General features: G+C 43.6%; 2 protein-coding genes and 1 long non-coding RNA gene across 3 annotated transcripts; 2 read left to right on the top strand and 1 right to left on the bottom strand.

Annotated features, from left to right (window-relative positions):
• The first annotated feature begins 2,935 nt into the window (after positions 1-2,935).
• On the top strand, positions 2,936-4,480 carry LOC136457365 (receptor-like serine/threonine-protein kinase At1g78530). Its single transcript, XM_066457392.1, has one exon. It carries the CDS (start codon positions 3,174-3,176, stop codon positions 4,284-4,286), a length of 1,113 nt encoding a protein of 370 aa, XP_066313489.1. The 5' UTR covers positions 2,936-3,173; the 3' UTR covers positions 4,287-4,480.
• A 3,638-nt stretch (positions 4,481-8,118) lies between these two features.
• Positions 8,119-8,877, top strand: LOC136457323 (uncharacterized). Its single transcript, XM_066457362.1, has one exon. The coding sequence runs from the start codon at positions 8,119-8,121 to the stop codon at positions 8,875-8,877; it is 759 nt and encodes a 252-aa protein (XP_066313459.1).
• A 6,748-nt stretch (positions 8,878-15,625) lies between these two features.
• On the bottom strand, positions 15,626-17,612 carry LOC136457366 (uncharacterized). The gene is made up of 3 exons (XR_010759705.1): positions 16,919-17,612; positions 16,729-16,830; positions 15,626-16,652 (listed from the first exon to the last, which is right to left on the bottom strand). It is a non-coding gene; the product is annotated as an uncharacterized lncRNA (long non-coding RNA).
• Between the last annotated feature and the right edge of the window lie 2,172 nt (positions 17,613-19,784).

Below are 19,784 nucleotides of genomic sequence, written 5' to 3' on the forward strand. Positions count from 1 at the left end.
GAAGTACCGGTTCACGAACAGAGCGCCAACAACATGGTTTACAGCATGTTTCAATGAAGTTTGGGCAATTTTTACGAGAGCAACGTGACATCCAACACAACTTCGACCTATGCCATGCTCAAGCACTCACTTTGATGCAATCAACAATACTAAAATATGCGGCTAGTGTTTAAATATTTTTGTTAGAAATTAAATGTCAAAATAGCATTGTCTTACTACTTTTCCATACTTAGAAAAGTTAAGGATTTCAGTTATGCTAAGTAACCATTAACTCTTTTGTCGCAATTTTTAATAGGTCTAAACCTTGTTAACTTCAACCAACAAATACTTCATGCAATAGTCCATACCTTATATTAATCCATAGGAGCAAAATATTTAAACACCATTTAACTATTTCGCTCAATATAATTCGCCAAAAAATGGTATTTTAACAATAGTTCAAGTGTTTGCCGACTTAACGAAAAGAGCTTATCTTAACATCAAATTTGATTTTTGAGCTCCCAAGAGCACTAGTTAACACTATTTATTTTGATTTTTCTCCACCACAAAAGTGAGTCACATAGGATTCGCTTATCATTTCACGCGCGTTATAAATTTTTAAAACCCAAAAACTTGTTTGGCTAATTCCTCTCGGACCTAAATCTCGGTGCTAAGCAAGCTCGTAACACCAAGGGTGTTACAGCGATGAGGTACCCTAGGTCCATATCACCTACAGAGTGAGTTGGCGACCTTATGTCACCAAGATCAAGCTTATGCTTTACATCGTCTTGCAGCCTAGTGAGGAGGGGGAGATTGAAAGGAACTGCCTCCTTGCATTTTGACATACATGCATAGTAGAGAGGAATTTGGGAAATTCTTGGGTTGAATGAGTAGGAGAGGAGTGGGACTTACACTTGAGATGGATTGGGTGCTAGCAACCTTTGTCTTCATCACATGCAAGATGAAATCAAGATTAGGGTTGGGATTTTGCATTTGAGAAAGAAATGAAATATTTCTTGAGCTCACTCAAGCGATGGAGGTGGTGAGGATGATGATAAGCTTCATATTCTCTTGAGATGATGGCCTTGCTCTTGGGTTAGACCATCCGTTCTTCTCTTTTTCCTTCTCCTTTCTTGCTCTTTTCTCTTTCTCTCTCTAGTTCTTGTTTTCTCCAACTTTGAGAGAGAGAGGGGAAGGGATGAGAGTGGGTGGGTGGAGTGATGAGAGTTAGGTCTGGTGCCTTAGAGTGTCTAATTCAAGCTAACAGGTGGGACCAAGAGAGGTGAAATGAGGACAGCTCATCCAAATGCAATTCTGCTGCATAAGTGCTTTCGGTGGACAGTCCGTCCGAACATCGGACAGTCAGGTAGAACATGGATTTTGGGATGTTTGCAATTAAGATAAAAAAAATGAAATAGGTTTTCTAGTACAACTCATAAGGGTTTATAGGAACCACTTAAGGCTCAAAAGAACACTCTCCGGGTGATAACTCCGGGATTTGACTCAGGTCAAACAATCGTGTTGACCAACGATGTCATTTGTTATTTGTTGGATATATTGCTATTTGTTTTGTCATTCAATTATCTTATAATTCGATGTAATTATTTTAATTTTTTTTATTCAATTCTTTCATTGCCATACCCAATTTTAATAAGATTTGATGCAAGAAAATATAGGTATATATATATATACCACGTGAGGTTTGTTTGTTTGCGGCCCATGTTTGTGGCCCAGCTAGAAGGAGCCAACGATGTCATTTGCCACGCGACGCAATATTACTTACCATACCATATTCTTGGACGACGTATGGTATGGCTGCAAACCAAACATGCAAGTTTGTGGGAAGGGTAACTAAAAAATGTGTGGCAATCATGAAATCGGCGTATATTGAGATTCACGCGACGAGGGGTGGTTAAAGATGTGGTGTGATATGATGCTTCATTTTGTTTAGCTAATTGGTGGTCTTATTAATCTTATATTTGCAGTCGTTATTAAGGAGGTACACGTACTCTATATACAGTTGGCAGCTCCATCATATTCATATGATCGGTCACGTGAATGTGATCCGAAAGAAAAGGAAGGAAGAAGAGCAGCACGATCCCTGTGCTCTAGCTGCGCAGCTGGAAATGGTCCCACCCCCATTTTCCTGGAGCTTGCTAGACTGACAGTGAAATGGCCAGCATATCTCTATCATCGTCTGCTTCGCCACCACCATAGGAGAACGGTCAGCCAAGCCAGATATAGCTGCTGTTCATTATTATAATAAAGAAAATAGCAGGTGGTGGGCCCCGCCTCACCCGTACCCAACCTAGCTTCTACTGTAGGAGAAAAGCTGTGCCTGCCGACACGTACTAGCTTTTACTTTGATTATTTTGAATTTAATTTTTAACCTTGTGGAGCTTAATTTGTTATCGATTTGGCACATGGAGGGAGTGGTGTACTAGTGTGTAGTGTCTCCTGGGCTGATGTGGTGAGAGTCATGCCTGCCAGTGCCAGATTGAAGGATCTGCCGTAGGAGTATGGACTATGGAATTCAGAAACCAATCACGTTCACATGATACTACTAGTAGCAGACAGCTGCACCTGCATTGCAGTTGCAGCCCCATTGATAGATTGGGCGAGAGAGTAAGGCTGTGTTTAGTTCCTAAAATAGTTTCTTAAAAAGTGCTATAGTAGCTATTACATCGAATCTTGCGATACGTGTATGGAGCATTAAACGTAGACGAAAAAAAACTAATTGCGCAGTTTGGTTGGAAATCGCGAGACAAACATTTTGAGCCTAATTAGTCCATAATTGAACACTAATTAGTAAATAAAAACGAAAGCGCTACCGTAACCAAATTCCCAAATTTCGTGAACTAAACGCACCCTAATCGGAGTGTCTCCACTTTTCCTTTCCCGTTGTTTCTCCCTTCCACCAGTCTCTGCCAAACTTCTCCTAGCTAGCTAGCTATTTCTCCTCGTTCACATGAGAATTGAGACATGATGACCACCGCCACCACGCACCGGCCGCTTCCCTTCCCAGTAGTGCTAGCTAGCTAGCTAGCTTTTATTTATTCAGTTTATGTATCTGCTGGCTGGCTGCTTGATGAGAACATCGTCCGTCAGCTGATTCATTCCATCCTCCACAAAGCAACCAAATCCAAGCATCCATCCATCTTCCATCCTGGGCTGAGCTCGCTCGTATCGTTCAGATGTCTCGTGCCTTAGTTGCGCTGTACATCACCATCTGCTCCGTCCTCTTCCTCCTCTCCAAGATGCTCATCTCCTTCCTCCTCTACAAGAAATGGGCGCGCAAGAAGAGGATCATCGACAACAGCCTGGCCGGCGGCAAGATGGTCATCTTCCGCTCCGCCACCATGGCCATGCCGCAGTCGCTCACCCCCAGGTCCTTCCTCGCCATGCTCATGGGCCTCTCCACCAAGGACGTCATCGGCGCCGGCGGCTACGGCACCGTCTACCGCCTGCGCCTAGACGACAAGACCGCCTTCGCCGTCAAGAGGCTCAACCGGGGCACCGCCGAGATGGACCGCGGATTCGAGCGGGAGCTGGACGCCATGGGCGACATCAAGCACCGCAACATCGTCCCGCTCTGCGGCTACTACGCCGCCACGCACTTCAACCTCCTCATCTACGAGCTGATGCCCAACGGGAGCCTGGACCAGGCGCTGCATGCGAACCAGCAGTTCCTCCTCGGCTGGCCTGCTCGCTACCGGATCGCCCTGGGCGTTGCTCGCGGCCTGTCGTACCTCCACCGCGACTGCATCCCGCACGTGATCCACCGCGACATCAAGTCCAGCAACATCCTCCTGGACCACCACATGGAGGCGCGCCTCTCCGACTTCGGCCTCGCCACACTCATGAACCCCAGCGCCAGCCACGTCACCACCCTCGTCGCCGGCACCTTCGGCTACCTCGCGCCCGAGTACTTCGACACCGGCAGGGCCACCACCAAGGGCGACGTCTACAGCTACGGCGTCGTCCTGCTGGAGCTGCTCACGGGGAAGAGGCCCACCGACGAGTCCTTCCTGGAGAACGGCACAAGGCTCGTCACCTGGGTCAGGGAGACCATGGAGGAGAAGCGGGAGGAGCACGCCATAGACGAGGCTCTGCTGAAGCTGCACCACCAATTACCCACCGAGGAAGTCAGGTTGGTCTTCTCCGTCGCCGACAAGTGCCTCGACTCTGATCCCGCCAACAGACCAACCATGGCGCAAGTTGTCAAGATGCTGGAGGCGGAGCAAGGCAACACCACCCACCACCCACCACCAGCAACAGCAGACTCTGATTCTACTCTTCCTAGCTAGTAGTACACTAGTACTCGGTAGGATTCAATATATACATACATACATTTTTTTTTTCATTAATTTTAATGAATTGCCTCCATGCATGGTAGTCTGTTTGGTCGCTGAGAGGATATTAGTTACTACTGTGGCACAATTGGGCGATCGATCTGCATGCCAAAGAAAGCTGCAAATATCTATCTAAATCAAAATATACAATAATAAGTAGGTATGCGTGCATGCATATAGCCCGTTTGGCTGGAAGTTAAGGTGCACTGGGACGCCGGATGGAGATAGTACAGACTTCATTTTCTGTTTGGTCGCGAGTGACGGAATTGATCTATTTGTGTTTGGTTGAGAGACATCAGAAGTGAGATGAGCCACCGATTAGTGAGATTCATTTGCTAGATTCTTTTTATTTATTTTTGAATGTTTTTCTTTTTTTTTCTTTTTTCCTCCTCTCCTTATCTCTTCCAACCTCTCTCCTTATCTCTTCCGACACCTCCACTGGGTCTCGCCGCCTCAGGTCTTCTTCCCCAGCGAGCCTAGGCGTGACCCGCCCATGCCTCCTCCGCCGGTGAGGCTGGCTGCCCGCCCCGTGCCTCCTCATCCGCACGCTGCCTGGGCCTCCTCATCCGCTCATGAGCTGGGCCGCGCGCCACCGTGGGTCTCCTCTGCCCCGAGCTCGTCTGAGCGCCACCACGCGCGCCCTTCACCGGCGAGCTCGGCCGCGTGCCCCTCTGCCTCGAGCTCAGCTGACCACCACCATGGGCCTCCTCTACCCCAAGCTCGGCTAAGCGCCGCCGTGCGCGTCCTCCGCCGGCGAACTCGGCCTCCTCTTCTTCTTCCACTACGCTGCATTCTCTTCTCCCTCATGTGCACGCAGACGTAGTGGCCGTCCCACCTGGGGTCGCCCCCATCCGCTTGTTTCGCGGGGGTAGGGTCATCCTGATCTGAAGGGAATATTCCCCCCTTCCCCTCAGGGACCATCCCACCCTAGGATGCTTCCCAACCAAACAACCCAAAACAGGGATCATCCCACCTCCGTCCCACTCTATCCTACCAACCAAACACTATCTTCTCTTCTCTTCATGTGCAGTGTACTGATAGCTACATGATATAGGAGTAGTATAGTAGAATTAGTTCCTGTACATGATATCATAATGACGACGATGAATTGAGATCACCAACAGATAGCCTTTTTTTTATACTCACCAACAGATAGCTAGCTCTGTAGCAACTGCAAGAGTGGGCAGCATGCACATGGTCAGCGATTGTGGAAAGGAAAATGCTAACTAGATGGGCCCGACCAGGGCCTCGGCCTCGCTGCAGGCTGCACTATCTGGGCCGGGCTGTAGCTCCCTCCACTGGGCCGACCATTACGAAACTGGGCCGTTTCAAACCTGCGAATTGAATTTGTGCCCACGACACAACGGGTACATGCATCAGGACCGGACCTGCACTGCAATGCATACATGCGATGCAATCGACGTGCGTACAGGCCCGGCCCTGGGGGGTTCGAGCTGGGCCGCCGCACTGGGCCCCTCAAGGCCAGGGGGCCCAACCCAAAATAGGTAAGTAGTAGTAGTATTTGTATTTGGCCCAACCTACAGGCAGGAGAAGTGGAGAACCGGCGTACGTATTTGTATTTGGCCCAACCCTATAGGCAGGAGAAGTGGAGAACCAGGCGTACGAGATAGGACGTCGCCGCCTCCGCGTTGCCTTCCGCGTGACCGCGTCTTGGCGATTCCTGCGCGAGCGCCGAGTGCTGTTCCTGCGCGAGCACGAGTGCCGAGTGAGCGACTCCTGTGCGAGGCTGCAGCGAGCGATCGTGCGTCTTGGCGATCTTCGCTAATCGCGACTCCTGGCGAGTGCGAGCGGCCGGCGGCACTCTGTCTGTTCCTGCTGGTTTTCAGTATACGGAGGTAAGAACTAAGAAACTAGGCCTTGGCCCTAAGCGACCAAGCCCCCTTAATCACCCCAATCTTTATTCTTTATACTTTTTTAGATTTCGGGTTTAGGAAATCCCATATGGTGTAGCAATCATGTTGAATTTAGTATGGCATATTTTTTTAATACTTACTACTTGTCTGAATATACAGTGAAGTCATGTTGCCCAAAAAACATTCATCTGGAAGTGAGAAAAAAAGAAGAGAAGGATAGAGGCCTTGAAAGAATCACAAAAGGGATCTATTCATAAAGTTTTTAAGAGCAATACAAGCACTGCAAGAAATTCAGATGAATGGGCAATAGTTGCTGTGGAGGATCAAACTACGCAACAAGAAGATCAAAGCCGTATAGAAGATAATGTTGGCATCGACACGGATGATAATAATATGAGTGACCATGAGCCCATATTTAATTCTCATACGACGGAATCTACTCGTGTTGATGAAGAACCAATTTTTACTATTGATATGCATGATCCAGTAAATTGGGACAATCTTGATAACAAAGCAAGGGGCATATTAGTGGAGAAGGGGCCTATTAGAGAAGAAAATATTGTTTTTCCAATGGATGCCAGATCAAGACATTTTGCATACACTCATTATTCTAGAAAAATGAGCAATGGCGAGGTACGTGATAGGAAATGGTTGGTCTATTCAAAAAGTGTTGACAAAGTGTTTTGCTTTTGTTGTAAGTTGTTTGGTTCTAGTAACCGCAAGAGTTCATTAGGGGCATGATGGCTTTAGAGATTGGAGCCATGTTAGTGAAAGACTAAAAGAGCATGAAGTTAGCGTGGATCATATGACCAACATGAACTCTTGGAATGAATTGAGAGTTAGATTAAGCAAACATGAAACAATTGACAAGGAGTTGCAACATCAAATCACAAAGGAGAAAGAACGTATAAGGCTAGTTCTACTAAGAATTGTTGCCATTGTAAAGTTTCTTGGTAAACGCAGTTTAGCTTTTAGAGGATCTAGTGAGCAACTTTACAATGATGTGAATGGTAATTTCTTAGCTTGTTGTGAGATGATTGCTGAATTTGACTTGGTAATGCAAGACCACCTTAGACGCATTCAAAACAAAGAGCTACAATACCATTATCTTAGTCATAAAATTCAGAATGAGTTGATTTCACTTATGGCTTCTAGAATTACAAGCTCCATCATAAAGATTGTTAAAGAGGCCAAATATTTCTCAGTTATTCTTGATTGTACCCCAGATGTGAGTCACCAAGAACAAATGAGCTTGTTGGTTCGATGTGTTCATATGTCTGAATGAGAAAATAAAAATTGGAGAGTACTTTCTTGGTTTCTTGAAGGTGGATGACGCATCTGGTGAGGGGCTTTTCAATGTATTAGTTGACTCCATCAAATTATTTGGCCTTAATGTTGATGATATTAGAGGTCAAGGTTATGACAATGGCTCTAATATGAAAGGAAAACATATGGGGGTACAAAGTCGTTTGCGTGAAATAAATCGAAGGGCTTTGTATATGCCATATGCATGCCACAGTCTTAATCTCACTCTTTGTGATATGGCTAAATCATGCAGTAAAGCTATTTCATTCTTTGGAATTGTGCAGAGGATATATGTATTATTTTTAGGTTCTACCAAAAGATGGAATGTTTTGCTTGAACATGTTCCAGATTTGACCGTGAAATCATTAAGCAATACTCGTTGGGAGAGTCGCATCAAAAATGTCCGAGCAATTAGATATCAAGCTCCTCAACTAAGGTCAGCTTTGTTGTGGCTAAGTGAGGATGGAGATACTAAACCAAAGGATAGAAGTGATGCAAAAAATTTATATGACGTGCTTGGCAGCTATAAGTTCATACTTGGTATGGTTATTTGGCATGACATTTTATACTCTGTAAATATTGTCAGTAAGAAGTTGCAATCGCCATCCATGTGCGTTGATTCTACCTTGCAGCATATAGAAGGTATGATAAATTACTTTCAGAACTACAGAAATACTGGGTTTGCTGATAGTGTGGTTGCTGCCACAGAAATATCACTTGAAATAGGAGTAGAGGCATCATTTCCAGTAAAGCGCCGTTCTGTTAGGAAGAAACAATTTGATGAAACTGAATGCAATGAAGCTATCTTGCAAGCTGAGAAGGATTTTGAAACTTTTTATTTTTTGGTTATGGTTGATATGGCAATTAGTTCATTGAAAAGCAGATTTAAAGAACTACAGTCATTCAATGAAAAATTCGGATTTCTAATGAATTCAACATCCTTGAAGGCAATGGATGGTGCTGATCTAAAAGACCATTACATTAAATTTGCAAAAACTTTCTCTTCAGATGGTTCATCGGATGTTGATGTAAATGACATGATTTCTGAGTTAGCTATTATGCAGTCTACTCTGCCAGATAAGCCAATGTCTACTATGGAGATTTTTGAGTTTGTCACAGAAGCGGATTGTTATCCTAATATTTCTATTGCTTATCGGATCCTATTCACTATGCCTGTGACTGTGGCCTCAGCTGAAAGAACACTTTCAAAGCTGAAATTATTGAAGAATTATTTGAGGTCTGTAATGTCCCAAGAAAGATTAAATGGTTTGGCAACTTTATGCATCGAGAAGAAATTATTAGATGAAATTGATATTGAGGCCATCATTAATGACTTCGCAGCAGCAAATGTTAGAAGAAATTTTTAAAGGTAATATAAGATGTATAACTTTTTTGTTGTTTCATAAGAATTTTTTTATGCATTACACTTATTAAAATTATCATTATATTATTAGATTTATATTAAGGGGGCCCATCACCTATGGCTTCGCTCTAGGTCTCTAATTTGACAAGGCCGGGCCTGCGTGCGTAAAGATTAAGCTTATAGACTGTCTCCAGCGGGTGATCTATATGGGCACTCAAACTTAAAATAGGTAGCAGGAGATTTAAAATTAGGCTTTAACAGAGTATCTAAAGTGATTATGAAATAGTTAGCACTACTCCAAGTGATGAAACAATGGCGAAGATCATGACGATGGTGATGGCATGGTGATGATCAAATGCTTAAACTTGAAAAGAAGAAAGAAAAAAGCAAAAGGCTCAAGGCAAAGGTATAAATAGTAGGAGCCATTTTGTTTCGGTGATCAAGACACTTAGCGAGTGTGATCACATTTAGATTAGATAGCCGTACTATTAAGAGGGGTGAAACTCGTATTGAAATGCGATTATCAAAGTGCCACTAGATGCTCTAACTCATTGCATATGCATTTAGGATCTAGTAGACTGCTAACACCCTTGAAAATGCTTGTGAAAATATGCTAACACATGTGCACAAGGTGATACACTTGGTGGTTGTCATATTTGAGTAAGGGTTAGAAACTTCACGGGTGGAGTGTCCGCTCGTAGAGTGTGGACAGTCCTGACGCTGCCATCCAGCGCCCTATACAAAAAAGATAGGGGTTCACAGAGTGACCGGACACTGGTGGTGCAGTGACCGGACGCTGGGCTCAGAGTCCAGTCAATGATAGCAGTAAGCACACTGTCTGGGTCTTGTGACCGGACACTGGCGTGTAAACTAACCGGACGCTCATGGTCTGAGTCCGATCGTAAAATTTCGTGTTTGGAACCTTACTGAAAACGACCGGACGCTGGGGTCCTGCGTTCGGTCACTTTCTAACTGACGCGTCTGGTCATCACTTGACCATTGAGATCGGGCGATCGGCGTTTGAAGCCGATGACACATGGCAAGCATCGGGCAACTGAACGCTGGGGTCTTGCGTCCGGTCAAACTGACCGGAGCAGTCCGGTCACCCCGTGTTGTGCCTAGTGAAGGGGTACAACGGCTCTATTTTATGGGGGCTTCTATTTAAGCCCCATGGCCGGCTCAAGCTCACTCTCTTGGCCATTTGCATTGACATAGCAACCTTGTGAGCTTAGTTAAAGCCCTCCCACTCATCTCCATCATTGTTTCATCATCATTGTGAGATTGGGAGAGAATCCAAGCGTATTACTTGAGTGATTGCATCTAGTGGCACTTGGTATTCGTGTTTCGCTGCGGGATTCACTTATTACTCTTGGTGGTTGCCACCACCTAGACTGGCTTGGAGCAGCGAGGATCGTTGAGCGGAGGTTGGTGATTGTCTTTGGCTCCGATCGTGGTGATTGTGAGGGGTCTTGTGCCTTTCTCGGCGGAGAGCCGAAAGGTAACTCTAGTGGATTGCTCGTGTCATTGAGTTACCTCACTTGTGGGTAGGTTCTTGGGGTATCTAATTGTGTGGACGAGGTTCATGCAACACCTCTTAGCCGCCGAACCACCAAGTATTGGTCGACACAACGGGGACTAGCGTACCGGCAAGCACGTGAACCTCGGGAAAAAATTGGTTGTCTCTTGTTCCTTTGGTATTCTCCCGGTGATTGATTTAGTATTCATCTTGTGATTGGTTCATTTCTCTACATGGCTGTATAATCACACTACTCACTCATTTATATTCTTACAAACTGGTTGTGGCAAGCTCTTTAGTGTAATTAGAATTGAGAGCTTGATTTGTTATTTTAAGTTCATCTAGTGGAGCTCTTTAGAGTAGCAAGATTAAGAGCTCTTAGTGAGTAGTAACATTGCAAGTTGTGTGCCTAGTAATTATTGCAACTAGAATTGTTGGATAAATGGCTTTGCAACCCTTGTAGAGATAGAGCAAGGTTGCATTTTGCTATTTGTCATACTAATCAAATTGCTTTAGTTGATTTGTAGATTTTTAAATAGGCTATTCACCCCCCCCCCCCCTCTCTAGCCATATTAGGACCTTTCACTAGGGCAACACTCCGAGCCTAGTTTCGCCTTCTTTCTTCACCTTTTGATTTCTCCTTTGCAAATGTGCTAACACCACCAAGTGATCACCACCTTGTGCATGTGTTAGCTTTTCTCAAACATTTTCCAAAGGGTTAGCACTCTTTTCACAATGCCACTCAATCCTAACACGTACGCAAAGTTAGATCGCTCAAGTGGCACTAGATGATCGATATGCAAACAAGTTTGCTCCTCTTGATAGTACGGCCATTTATCCTAAATCCGGTCATGCACTTCTCTACACAACCTTTGACCGGTGAAATGAAATGCCCTATAAATATCCCTTTGCCTTGTGCATTCCATTCCATCTTCTCCAATGTTGATACAACACATGCACCAATCAATCACAAATTATATGATCCACTTCATATCATCACATGACCTTGTTGGTTCATCGATCTTGACCTCACTTGCTTTTTACCGTTGCCTTCGTCCATCGGCGCCAAGTCTTGCACAAGCTTCACCGCTACGCGGTCCATCGCTCCAAAGCCTCCAACTTACCCTTCATGCTTGCAACCGGTCCATCAAACCAAGTCTTGTCTTGATCTTCTCCACCTTAGTCACATGACTCCATGTCATGTCTCATATGCAATGAGCTCCTTCTCACATATGTGAGCGTTGCAACAAATCTAGGCCATCTCCACCGTCATGGCATGAGTTGCTCACATAAGTGTACCTATGGACTAATCACCTATATATCTCATATTTAAACATATTAATCCACCTAGGTTGTCACTCAATTACCAAAATCAAACTAGAGACCTTTCACACCCCTATCTCTATCTCACTTCCATCTAGGCCTCACACGTCAGGGGTCAAAATGAAAAAAAAATCCTAGGGATTTCTTCTTCTTTTTCCTCGAGCTCGGGCGTGGGGGAAAATCTAAGCAGCTAGGCATGTGGCAAGCTAGGGGTAGGCACGGTGGCCGGCCTCGACTTGGGCACAATGGCCGAACTCGGCGATAATGGCGGCTGGCGGCCAAACTTGGTAGGCGTGCGGCCCCTGGAGGCGGGGCTCCGGCGAGCGCGACAGTTGCGGGTAGGGCTCCGATGAGCGTGACATGCAGGGCCGCCGTCGCATGCATGCATACTTTCTTAGGGCGTAGTCAACAATATGAGACAACAGCTGGCTCATACATGTTATGTCATTGTCACTTCATTATGTGAATCCCACATACAAGTGATTTTTTATTCTACATCTTCTTTTCTCCTCTCATTGTTTTCTTTATGAGCATGCCGCAAACAACCTCATTTTCTGAGCGAGATAGGTGTAGATATAAGAGATAGTCTCTTCTCTTTTTAATACTAGTATAGTGCCCATGCTAACACCACAGCTTAATTTCATGGCTCTTACCATTTATACTCTATTACTAAAACTAAAACCCTATCAAGAGATCAACAACAACGGGAGGGAAAACAGAATGTTAGAAAACCATCATTGTATCTTGTTACATCCTCGCTCATTACAAGACCAAAAATGGCTTCACATGTGGGTTCAACTACACCAACAGCCCACATAATATTCTCTCTCTCCCACATAAGAAAACTGCTAATATAGATTGCTATGAGCTAGCTGAAGTGGCATTATTGGTGACCTGTTCAGAAGAAGCCAGCCAGCAGGGCCCAGGGGATGGGGATAGGGATAGGGATAGGCCGGTTGGAGTTGGAGGCGAATGCGTGCAAGACAGACGCAGCCTGCCAATTCGAATGCCAGTGTCGTCGTGACCAGTTGTCTTGGATCCTCAATGTCGCCACCACCGTTGTCTTGGATTATAGTAGATTCCTAGCTAGCTAGCTCGATCCCCGTCGGCCATCACCGTCAGTCGTCTCGGTCCATGCGGGCTTTCCTAGCTCCTATCTTCCTTCTGCTTTTCGATCATCTATTGCTGTGTCCAACTGTCCATATGCATATGTGGTGGTGTGTGCCGTCTTTGCCTGACTTATTACGTCCTCACCTGCTCTATCCACAAAACTACCTACTCATATGCTGTATGTTCAGGGTATACGACTACTTATCACATGAATCTTATTATGTTATGAATATTAATAATTATAGAGGCCTCTAACAAAATATTAATATTAATTTTTCACCAGACACGCTATGAAAAGAAATAAATAATCATATAGATTCTCAGAATAAGTATAAGCAATTCATCCTCATTTTGGTGGCCTCTAGTGAGCATCAACGATAATAACCATTAGATCTACTCTATTTCCTAAACAAAATACTCACTATTGTCATTATGAAAAATATATAAATTATCCTCTGAACTTACATTTAAATTATCCACGTCTGCTATATGAAAAGATAATTTGAAATAACACTCTAAATTTGCATCTTTTTTCCTGCGACGATTAGGACAAAGACTCAAAGATATGACCAAGATGTTGGCATCGACTCATAAGGCACCTACGACGGAACCAACCGGGACAAGTGGACAAGTTAGAAGCAAAGAAATTGTCTATAAGTTTGGAAAGTATTAATATTATCTAGTAGTATATCCTATCTAGTCGTAGCCCGTAGGGTTAGACAAAAGAACTTGTTTGATTGAGCTTAATTAATTGTTGCCTTGTTCTAAAATTGCTCTAACTAAATGAATTAGTTTTCCTTTTTAAATCGCATTTAATAGCTACTATCTTTGTCTCTGAATAAATCAGTTCCTAAACATTTCTTAAGTCAATTTTTTAGAATTTAACTAAGTTTATAGAAAAAGTGTAAAATATGTGACATCAAATTAGTATTATTAGGTGCACCGTACACCATAAACTATATTTTTAATGTAGCTATTTTGTTTCATAATTTTTTGTGCTCCTGCTTTTTTATAAATTTGATCAAACATAAAAATATTTTATTTTAGACAACTTTAAAGATTAATTTATTTAGAAATGAAGGGAGTAGCTGATTTGGAATGATGTACAGCTAGCTACGTACGAGATGGATGGGTATATGGTACAACGGAGTAGCTGATTTGTTGCAACGGTTGCAAGTTCTTATTGCAACGTGACTTTTTGCAATAAAAGCTATACCTATGAGCCGTGATGCGTGGCAACGACGATGTAGCTAGCTGTACATCATTCCAAAATTGGGCCTACTACAAACTTCTAACCCTTGCGCAACGACGAGAAAACGTTGCAATAGGCCCAATTTTGTTGCAAAAGGTAGTTCATACCATGAAATTGCGTTCGTTGGCAATGGTTGCAAAAAGTCACGTTGCAATAAGAACTTGCAACCGTTGCTAGTTTGGCGTTGCAAGAGTTAGCTTTTCTTGCAACGTTGCCAAGCATTGCAATAGGACGTTATCGCAACATTCATTGGCGTGGCAATACGAGCACTTGCCATGTTCGTCTTCGTAGCGAGAGGTGGTAAATACAACGAGTGATAGCAGTGGCAATAGATTTTTGTTGCCACGCTATAATTTTGTTGCTTAAGGTGTTGTTGCCACGACCGTTGTGCCGTGGCAAGTAAATCATTTGCCACGCAAATGTAATCGTTGCGAGAGAGTATACATTATTGCCACGCTTGTCTTGGCGTGGCAATAGTATCATTTGCCACGCAAATTTATCCGTTGCGAGATACCGTTCATTATTGCCACGGCCACGTTGCTGTTGCAACAGTATCATTTGCCATGCAATTTTATTCGTTGCGATATACCGTTCATTATTGCCATGACCTCGGTGCCGTTGCAACAGTAGAATTTGCCACGCAATTTTATTCGTTGCAGAAGATTAATTGTTATTGCAACAATAGTCATGTCGTGGCAATAGTATTATTTGCAACGTAAATAAGTCTGTTGCCATACAGCATATTGCCACGCATCACGGCTCGTAGGTATAGCTTTTATTGCAACGCTAGTAACATTTAATTTTGGTTTAATAAATCATCATTGCAAATCAATAAACCATATCAAAAGCAATTGCACCCACATATATTAATTATAATTAATCATTCAATATGTTGCAAAACCCATGAAATAGTAGCTAAAATCATAAACGAGTGTACAATTAACTCATTATTTGACAACTTTTTACAAACTTCCTAACATCTATGCAGCACTTGAGAAATTCCTAGCAACCCAACATGTCATCTCCTCGGCTATGTCCTCGCTTGATTATGAGCCTCCCACTGAAACCTTGTCCACCTACTGCCAAAAGAATATGATTGGGATATTAGAACAATATTAAGTTTACTAATTTTTGCACAAATGTAAAGAGATGAAGATATAAAATGGTTCTAATTTCTAATTTCATATACAAAAGCCATCAACCAAGCTTTTGCATAGTTGAAGTTCTACTGCAATTCTGCAAATGAGCAAATGTTGTCGGTCTAGTTGCTGCAATTTCTTTTTCCATGAAAAAGATGGAAGTCATGTTCCATTGTTCCAGAACCACAAACGTATGAATCAATTTCTAGTTTTACTCAAATTCTTACTGTATGCTTATTACAATTATGTTTTTCCATGAAAATAGCATTTTGTGTTTTCACAATAACTTGATATTTTGTTCTCTACTTTCTCAATCTTTATTTTGGTCTCTGTATATCCCTCTCTTTTCAGAGTTTAAATGTTGTTCAAGATGTCAGCAATCCTTACTCCTTGGAAGTGTAGATGGCTGGGAATTTTAGCAAAATTTCATTGTAAGTATAGGTCGATTATATAAGTTCAATTGACTTTACAAATGATAATCTATATTTTTTTTGCAGGCTACATACTGAAGGCATGGTTCTATTGGGTAATACAAGTTTTTGTAGCAGTCTAGCAGACACATGCAACTGTGTTCCATTTGATTGCATTATAAGATGTATGCATTCTCTTTTGCTCTTTATAAATTCTGCTAAAAGAAGCAGAGTCTATCAGCAAGCCTTGGAGAGGGATGGAGAAGAAAATATGGCTTTGATCCTATCCATCGTGGCCTTTTCAACGGATCAGATGCAGCTACTGCATATGTTACAGTAGCAGCTGCCTTCTCTGAATTTTTAAGGCAGCAGCAGTTTAGTTGATTAGAAAAATCATAACTTGAGTTGTAGACAACGAAAAATTATATTATTTAACAATATGGAAAGCCCATGAAATTCTCTACATCTTTCTAGTTATTTGTTAAATAAGATTCTGCAGTTATCATGGTCAAAAAACACAAACACCCACTGTTGTCCAGACCAAGGTCAAAACCTGACCGGCTACTTTCAAAATTCATAACTCTAATTCTCTAGGTCTAAAATCATGACCTTTTACGACGACAAACATCTCTAAACCCTCTACAACTTTTGTATTATCAAGTATCACAGAAAAGGTAGATTACTACTCAGAACAACTCACCCAATCAAACCTGCACAAGCTGCAGTTTTCAGCACGCATGTTCAATGTATTTTCTACATTTCCTAGTTCAACAAGGAAGGTCACATTTGATAAAATTTCATTAAATCATGCAAGAATTTAGATTCCAATTAGCTGGTTGTTACCTTCCTCCTTTTGGGATTATTTCTTGTCCTATTCATCAGCTGCTATGAAGTGATATATGTCTTCGATGCAGTCACATTTGCAGTGTTTTCATTGAAAAGAGCTCTGCTAGGAGGTGCAGTACTTCTAGTGGAGCGAGTAGGTGCTGGTGCACCTTTTTGTACGGTGACAACGCTTCTAGGCTGAGTCTACAAACATCAAGTTGTTTGATCTATTTTAGCTATAGTTCAAGGTACATGGAACCTAGTAAAATAATGTCATTACCTCCTGTAACCCATCTTCATTTTCATTTTCATGTCCACCGGTCTCATCTTCCTCTTCTATGATTGGTGCAACTTGTGTACTGGCATTGTTTTGTAGGGTACTCTATACATACAAATATTGGGGGTGAAAGATTAGGCATCACAATCATAAGATTATCAAGAGTACAAAGGATAAAAAATTATTCTAATACCATAATCATAGCTCCTTCTTTGTGCTGCGCTAGCATATTAAGAAATTCTTGCTTTATTTCTTCTCTTAAATTTATCTTAGCATTTTCCAGCTCCTCTTGCATCCTCCTCCTATTTTCTTCTTTCTCCCTTTCCCTTTCTGCAGCTTCTTGCGCAATCTGTTCTTTGAGCTTGTCAACCTCCGCTTCTAAAGCAATGCTCTTCTCCCTAGCTGCAGCTTGAGCACGTGCATGTACTTCAAGGTTCCTTTGGACATTATGCCACAAGCTTCCTTTGGACTACATTTGGAATGCCTCCACATTGATTATTTATATGCTTCCATTTACTTGTTTGGTACACAAGTTACCGAAAATTCAAATAACCATTTTTGTGACACTTATCATCTAATTTGAAGGTGTAAAAGGTTGCATATAAACTCCTAACAACCTAAAGCAGGTACTAAAATAAACAAATTAAAGTTGGACAATCACTATCTGCTCGACCCTTCCTGACAGTTCTAGAATGTCATCAATGGATCACCAGCAAAAAATTAAATAGAAGTAAATAACATGATTAAGAGAGATGTTCACAGAACAACTAGCTAGCTTCCCTGCTCTGCTCGTCCACCGACAACCGGAGGCCGGAGCCGCATCCCTGCTATGTGTGTGCCATCACCTACCGCAGCATCTCTGCCCCCTCTGTGGGTTCACCTAGGGGCTGGGATGGATGATCTGCCACCAGGAAGCAATGGCGGAGCTAGCGCTCAAAGCAAGCAGGGGCCAAACGGGTCTCAAGAACGTACTGCTACAGGCAAGCATGGCACCATAGCTAGCAAGCTTGCATGCATCAGGCATCTAGTCAGTAGTAACAGACAAGACAACTATGCATGCAGCTATGCCAGTAGATAGTGGAGAAATACACATGCACTTGCACATGACAACTACGGAACTTGATGCACGGCAAGGGGGGCCATGGCCCTCTATGGCCCTAAGGTAGCTCCGCCAGTGCCAGGAAGGACCTTGCAGGGGAGAGGGGAACTGTCGTCGCCGGGGAAGGACACGTTGCTCAAACCTTCGGCCGCTGCGCGGGGACGTGCGTCTGCTGGCATGCGGGATGCGCTAGGCCACCACTCGCTAGATGCCCCACGGGGTGCGCGCGACCGAGTCGCTGCTGCCGCCGACGAGGACACAAGGTGCGCCACCAGCTCCACATGGGCCGCGCGTTGTTCGTGGTTTGCGACTGGCGGCCCGCCGCGCCGGCTGGTGCCTAAGCACTGACGGCCGCTGCCTGAAGAAGAAGCAGGAGCAGCCCTCCGCGCCGGCCGCCGGGGAGGTAAGAAGGGGCGGTGTGGGTGGGGAAGGATCAGGGCCTCAGGGGCGGTGCAGGTGGGGAAGGATCAGGGGCGGCGCGAGGTAGCCGGACTGCGTGCGGCTGCGCACAGAGAAGAGGGGCGGCGGCTGAGAGAGGGAGGAGCGGTGAGGGTAAGGAGATCGGTTGTTTATATATACTAGGGGTTTTTAATGGGCCAGTTGGGCTGATATATTTCTATGAGTCTATTTGCTATAATGTTTTTGGGTTTTCAATAACCAAGGGTTAAAACGTTGTTAACTGAGCAAAATTCGGTTAGTTAAAATTCAGAACTAAATTAGTGTTCGATTTTTTTGGTTTTCTATTTTCAGTTTTGGTTCTGGCTTTTAAATATTTACTAGCAAAATTACCTGTGCATTGCAACCAGAAGAAAAAAATGTTGTCAATGTTAAGAAGAAGCAAGAACGAAACATTACATGTCTATTTATCTTTTATATTATATCATTCTATAAAATTTAAAATCTATAATTTATTTTACGGTGACCATGGCATCTACAACATAAATTAATATCGATGGTACTAATATGACAATATCCTATCAAGGTTGTATCGAAATAAACGTATTTTTGATAGATTTTTTTCCTATATTGTAATGTTATGATATATTTACTCATAAATATATCATAACTTTAATTTTCATAATACCCACGTATTGATGTCGTTAAATATTGAGTTCCTTGACTTTCTCTGAGGATCTTAACCATATATAGTTTTAATATATGATTATAGTCGGTGAGGACTTAGTTGGTATCTGTCAAACATCCGCCACCGCACTGCCCCCTTCTCCCACCGCGCGGCTGTCCCCCACGCACGCAGCGCCCTTTCCCATGCCACGCCACACCCCATCGCCAGCCGCGCCGCGCCACCATCCTGTGCCTTGACCCTATCCACTAGCGCGCCCCTGTCCACCTTGCCCGTTGCAGCCATGGCGGACACCACGCTATCACCACCCCGGCGCCACCAGGAGGAGGTCACCGTTGGTCTGGACTTCATCTCCCACTGCAGGAAGGGGAGGCTTGCGCACGCTGGGTTGTTTGTCCTTGACGTTCTCTCTAGACCTAAGCTTGCTGGTTACCGCAGTCCCCAACCAAGTAGGCCATGGCTTCCGGCGCCGCTGTGTTTGAAGTATTTCAGGTGTTTCCAACTTATGTTTCAAGTGTTTAATCTGAATATTGCAAAAGTTGATTTAGGATGTTGCATATGTTGCAATGGTAATATACACATGTTGTAAACGTATGTTTCAAGTGTTTTAGGTGTTTTAGATGTTTTGTTTCAAATGTTTCATATGGATGTTTCAAAAGTTGATCTGGTGTTGTACATGTTGCAATGGCTATACTTGCATTGTTTTAAGTGTTTCATCTGTGTTCAGACGTACGTTGTAAATGTTTTATCTGAATGATTCAAAAGTAGATCTTGTGTTGCAGACCACTGTCCGTCTGCTGCTGCTTGTGTGCCGTCGTGGTTCACGTGCTGACGCCTGAGGCCTGCAGACGCCTCCACAAGCAGCGCGGGTGGGCAGGG

Source organism: Miscanthus floridulus, chromosome 6 (assembly GCF_019320115.1).
Source record: "Miscanthus floridulus cultivar M001 chromosome 6, ASM1932011v1, whole genome shotgun sequence".
Taxonomy (NCBI): domain Eukaryota; kingdom Viridiplantae; phylum Streptophyta; class Magnoliopsida; order Poales; family Poaceae; genus Miscanthus; species Miscanthus floridulus.

What these genes read in the sequence shown, in the direction of transcription:
- LOC136457365 (XM_066457392.1), top strand. Translation starts at nt 3,174, where the DNA reads ATGTCTCGTGCCTTAGTTGCGCTGTACATCACCATCTGCTCCGTCCTC.
- LOC136457323 (XM_066457362.1), top strand. Translation starts at nt 8,119, where the DNA reads ATGTGCGTTGATTCTACCTTGCAGCATATAGAAGGTATGATAAATTAC.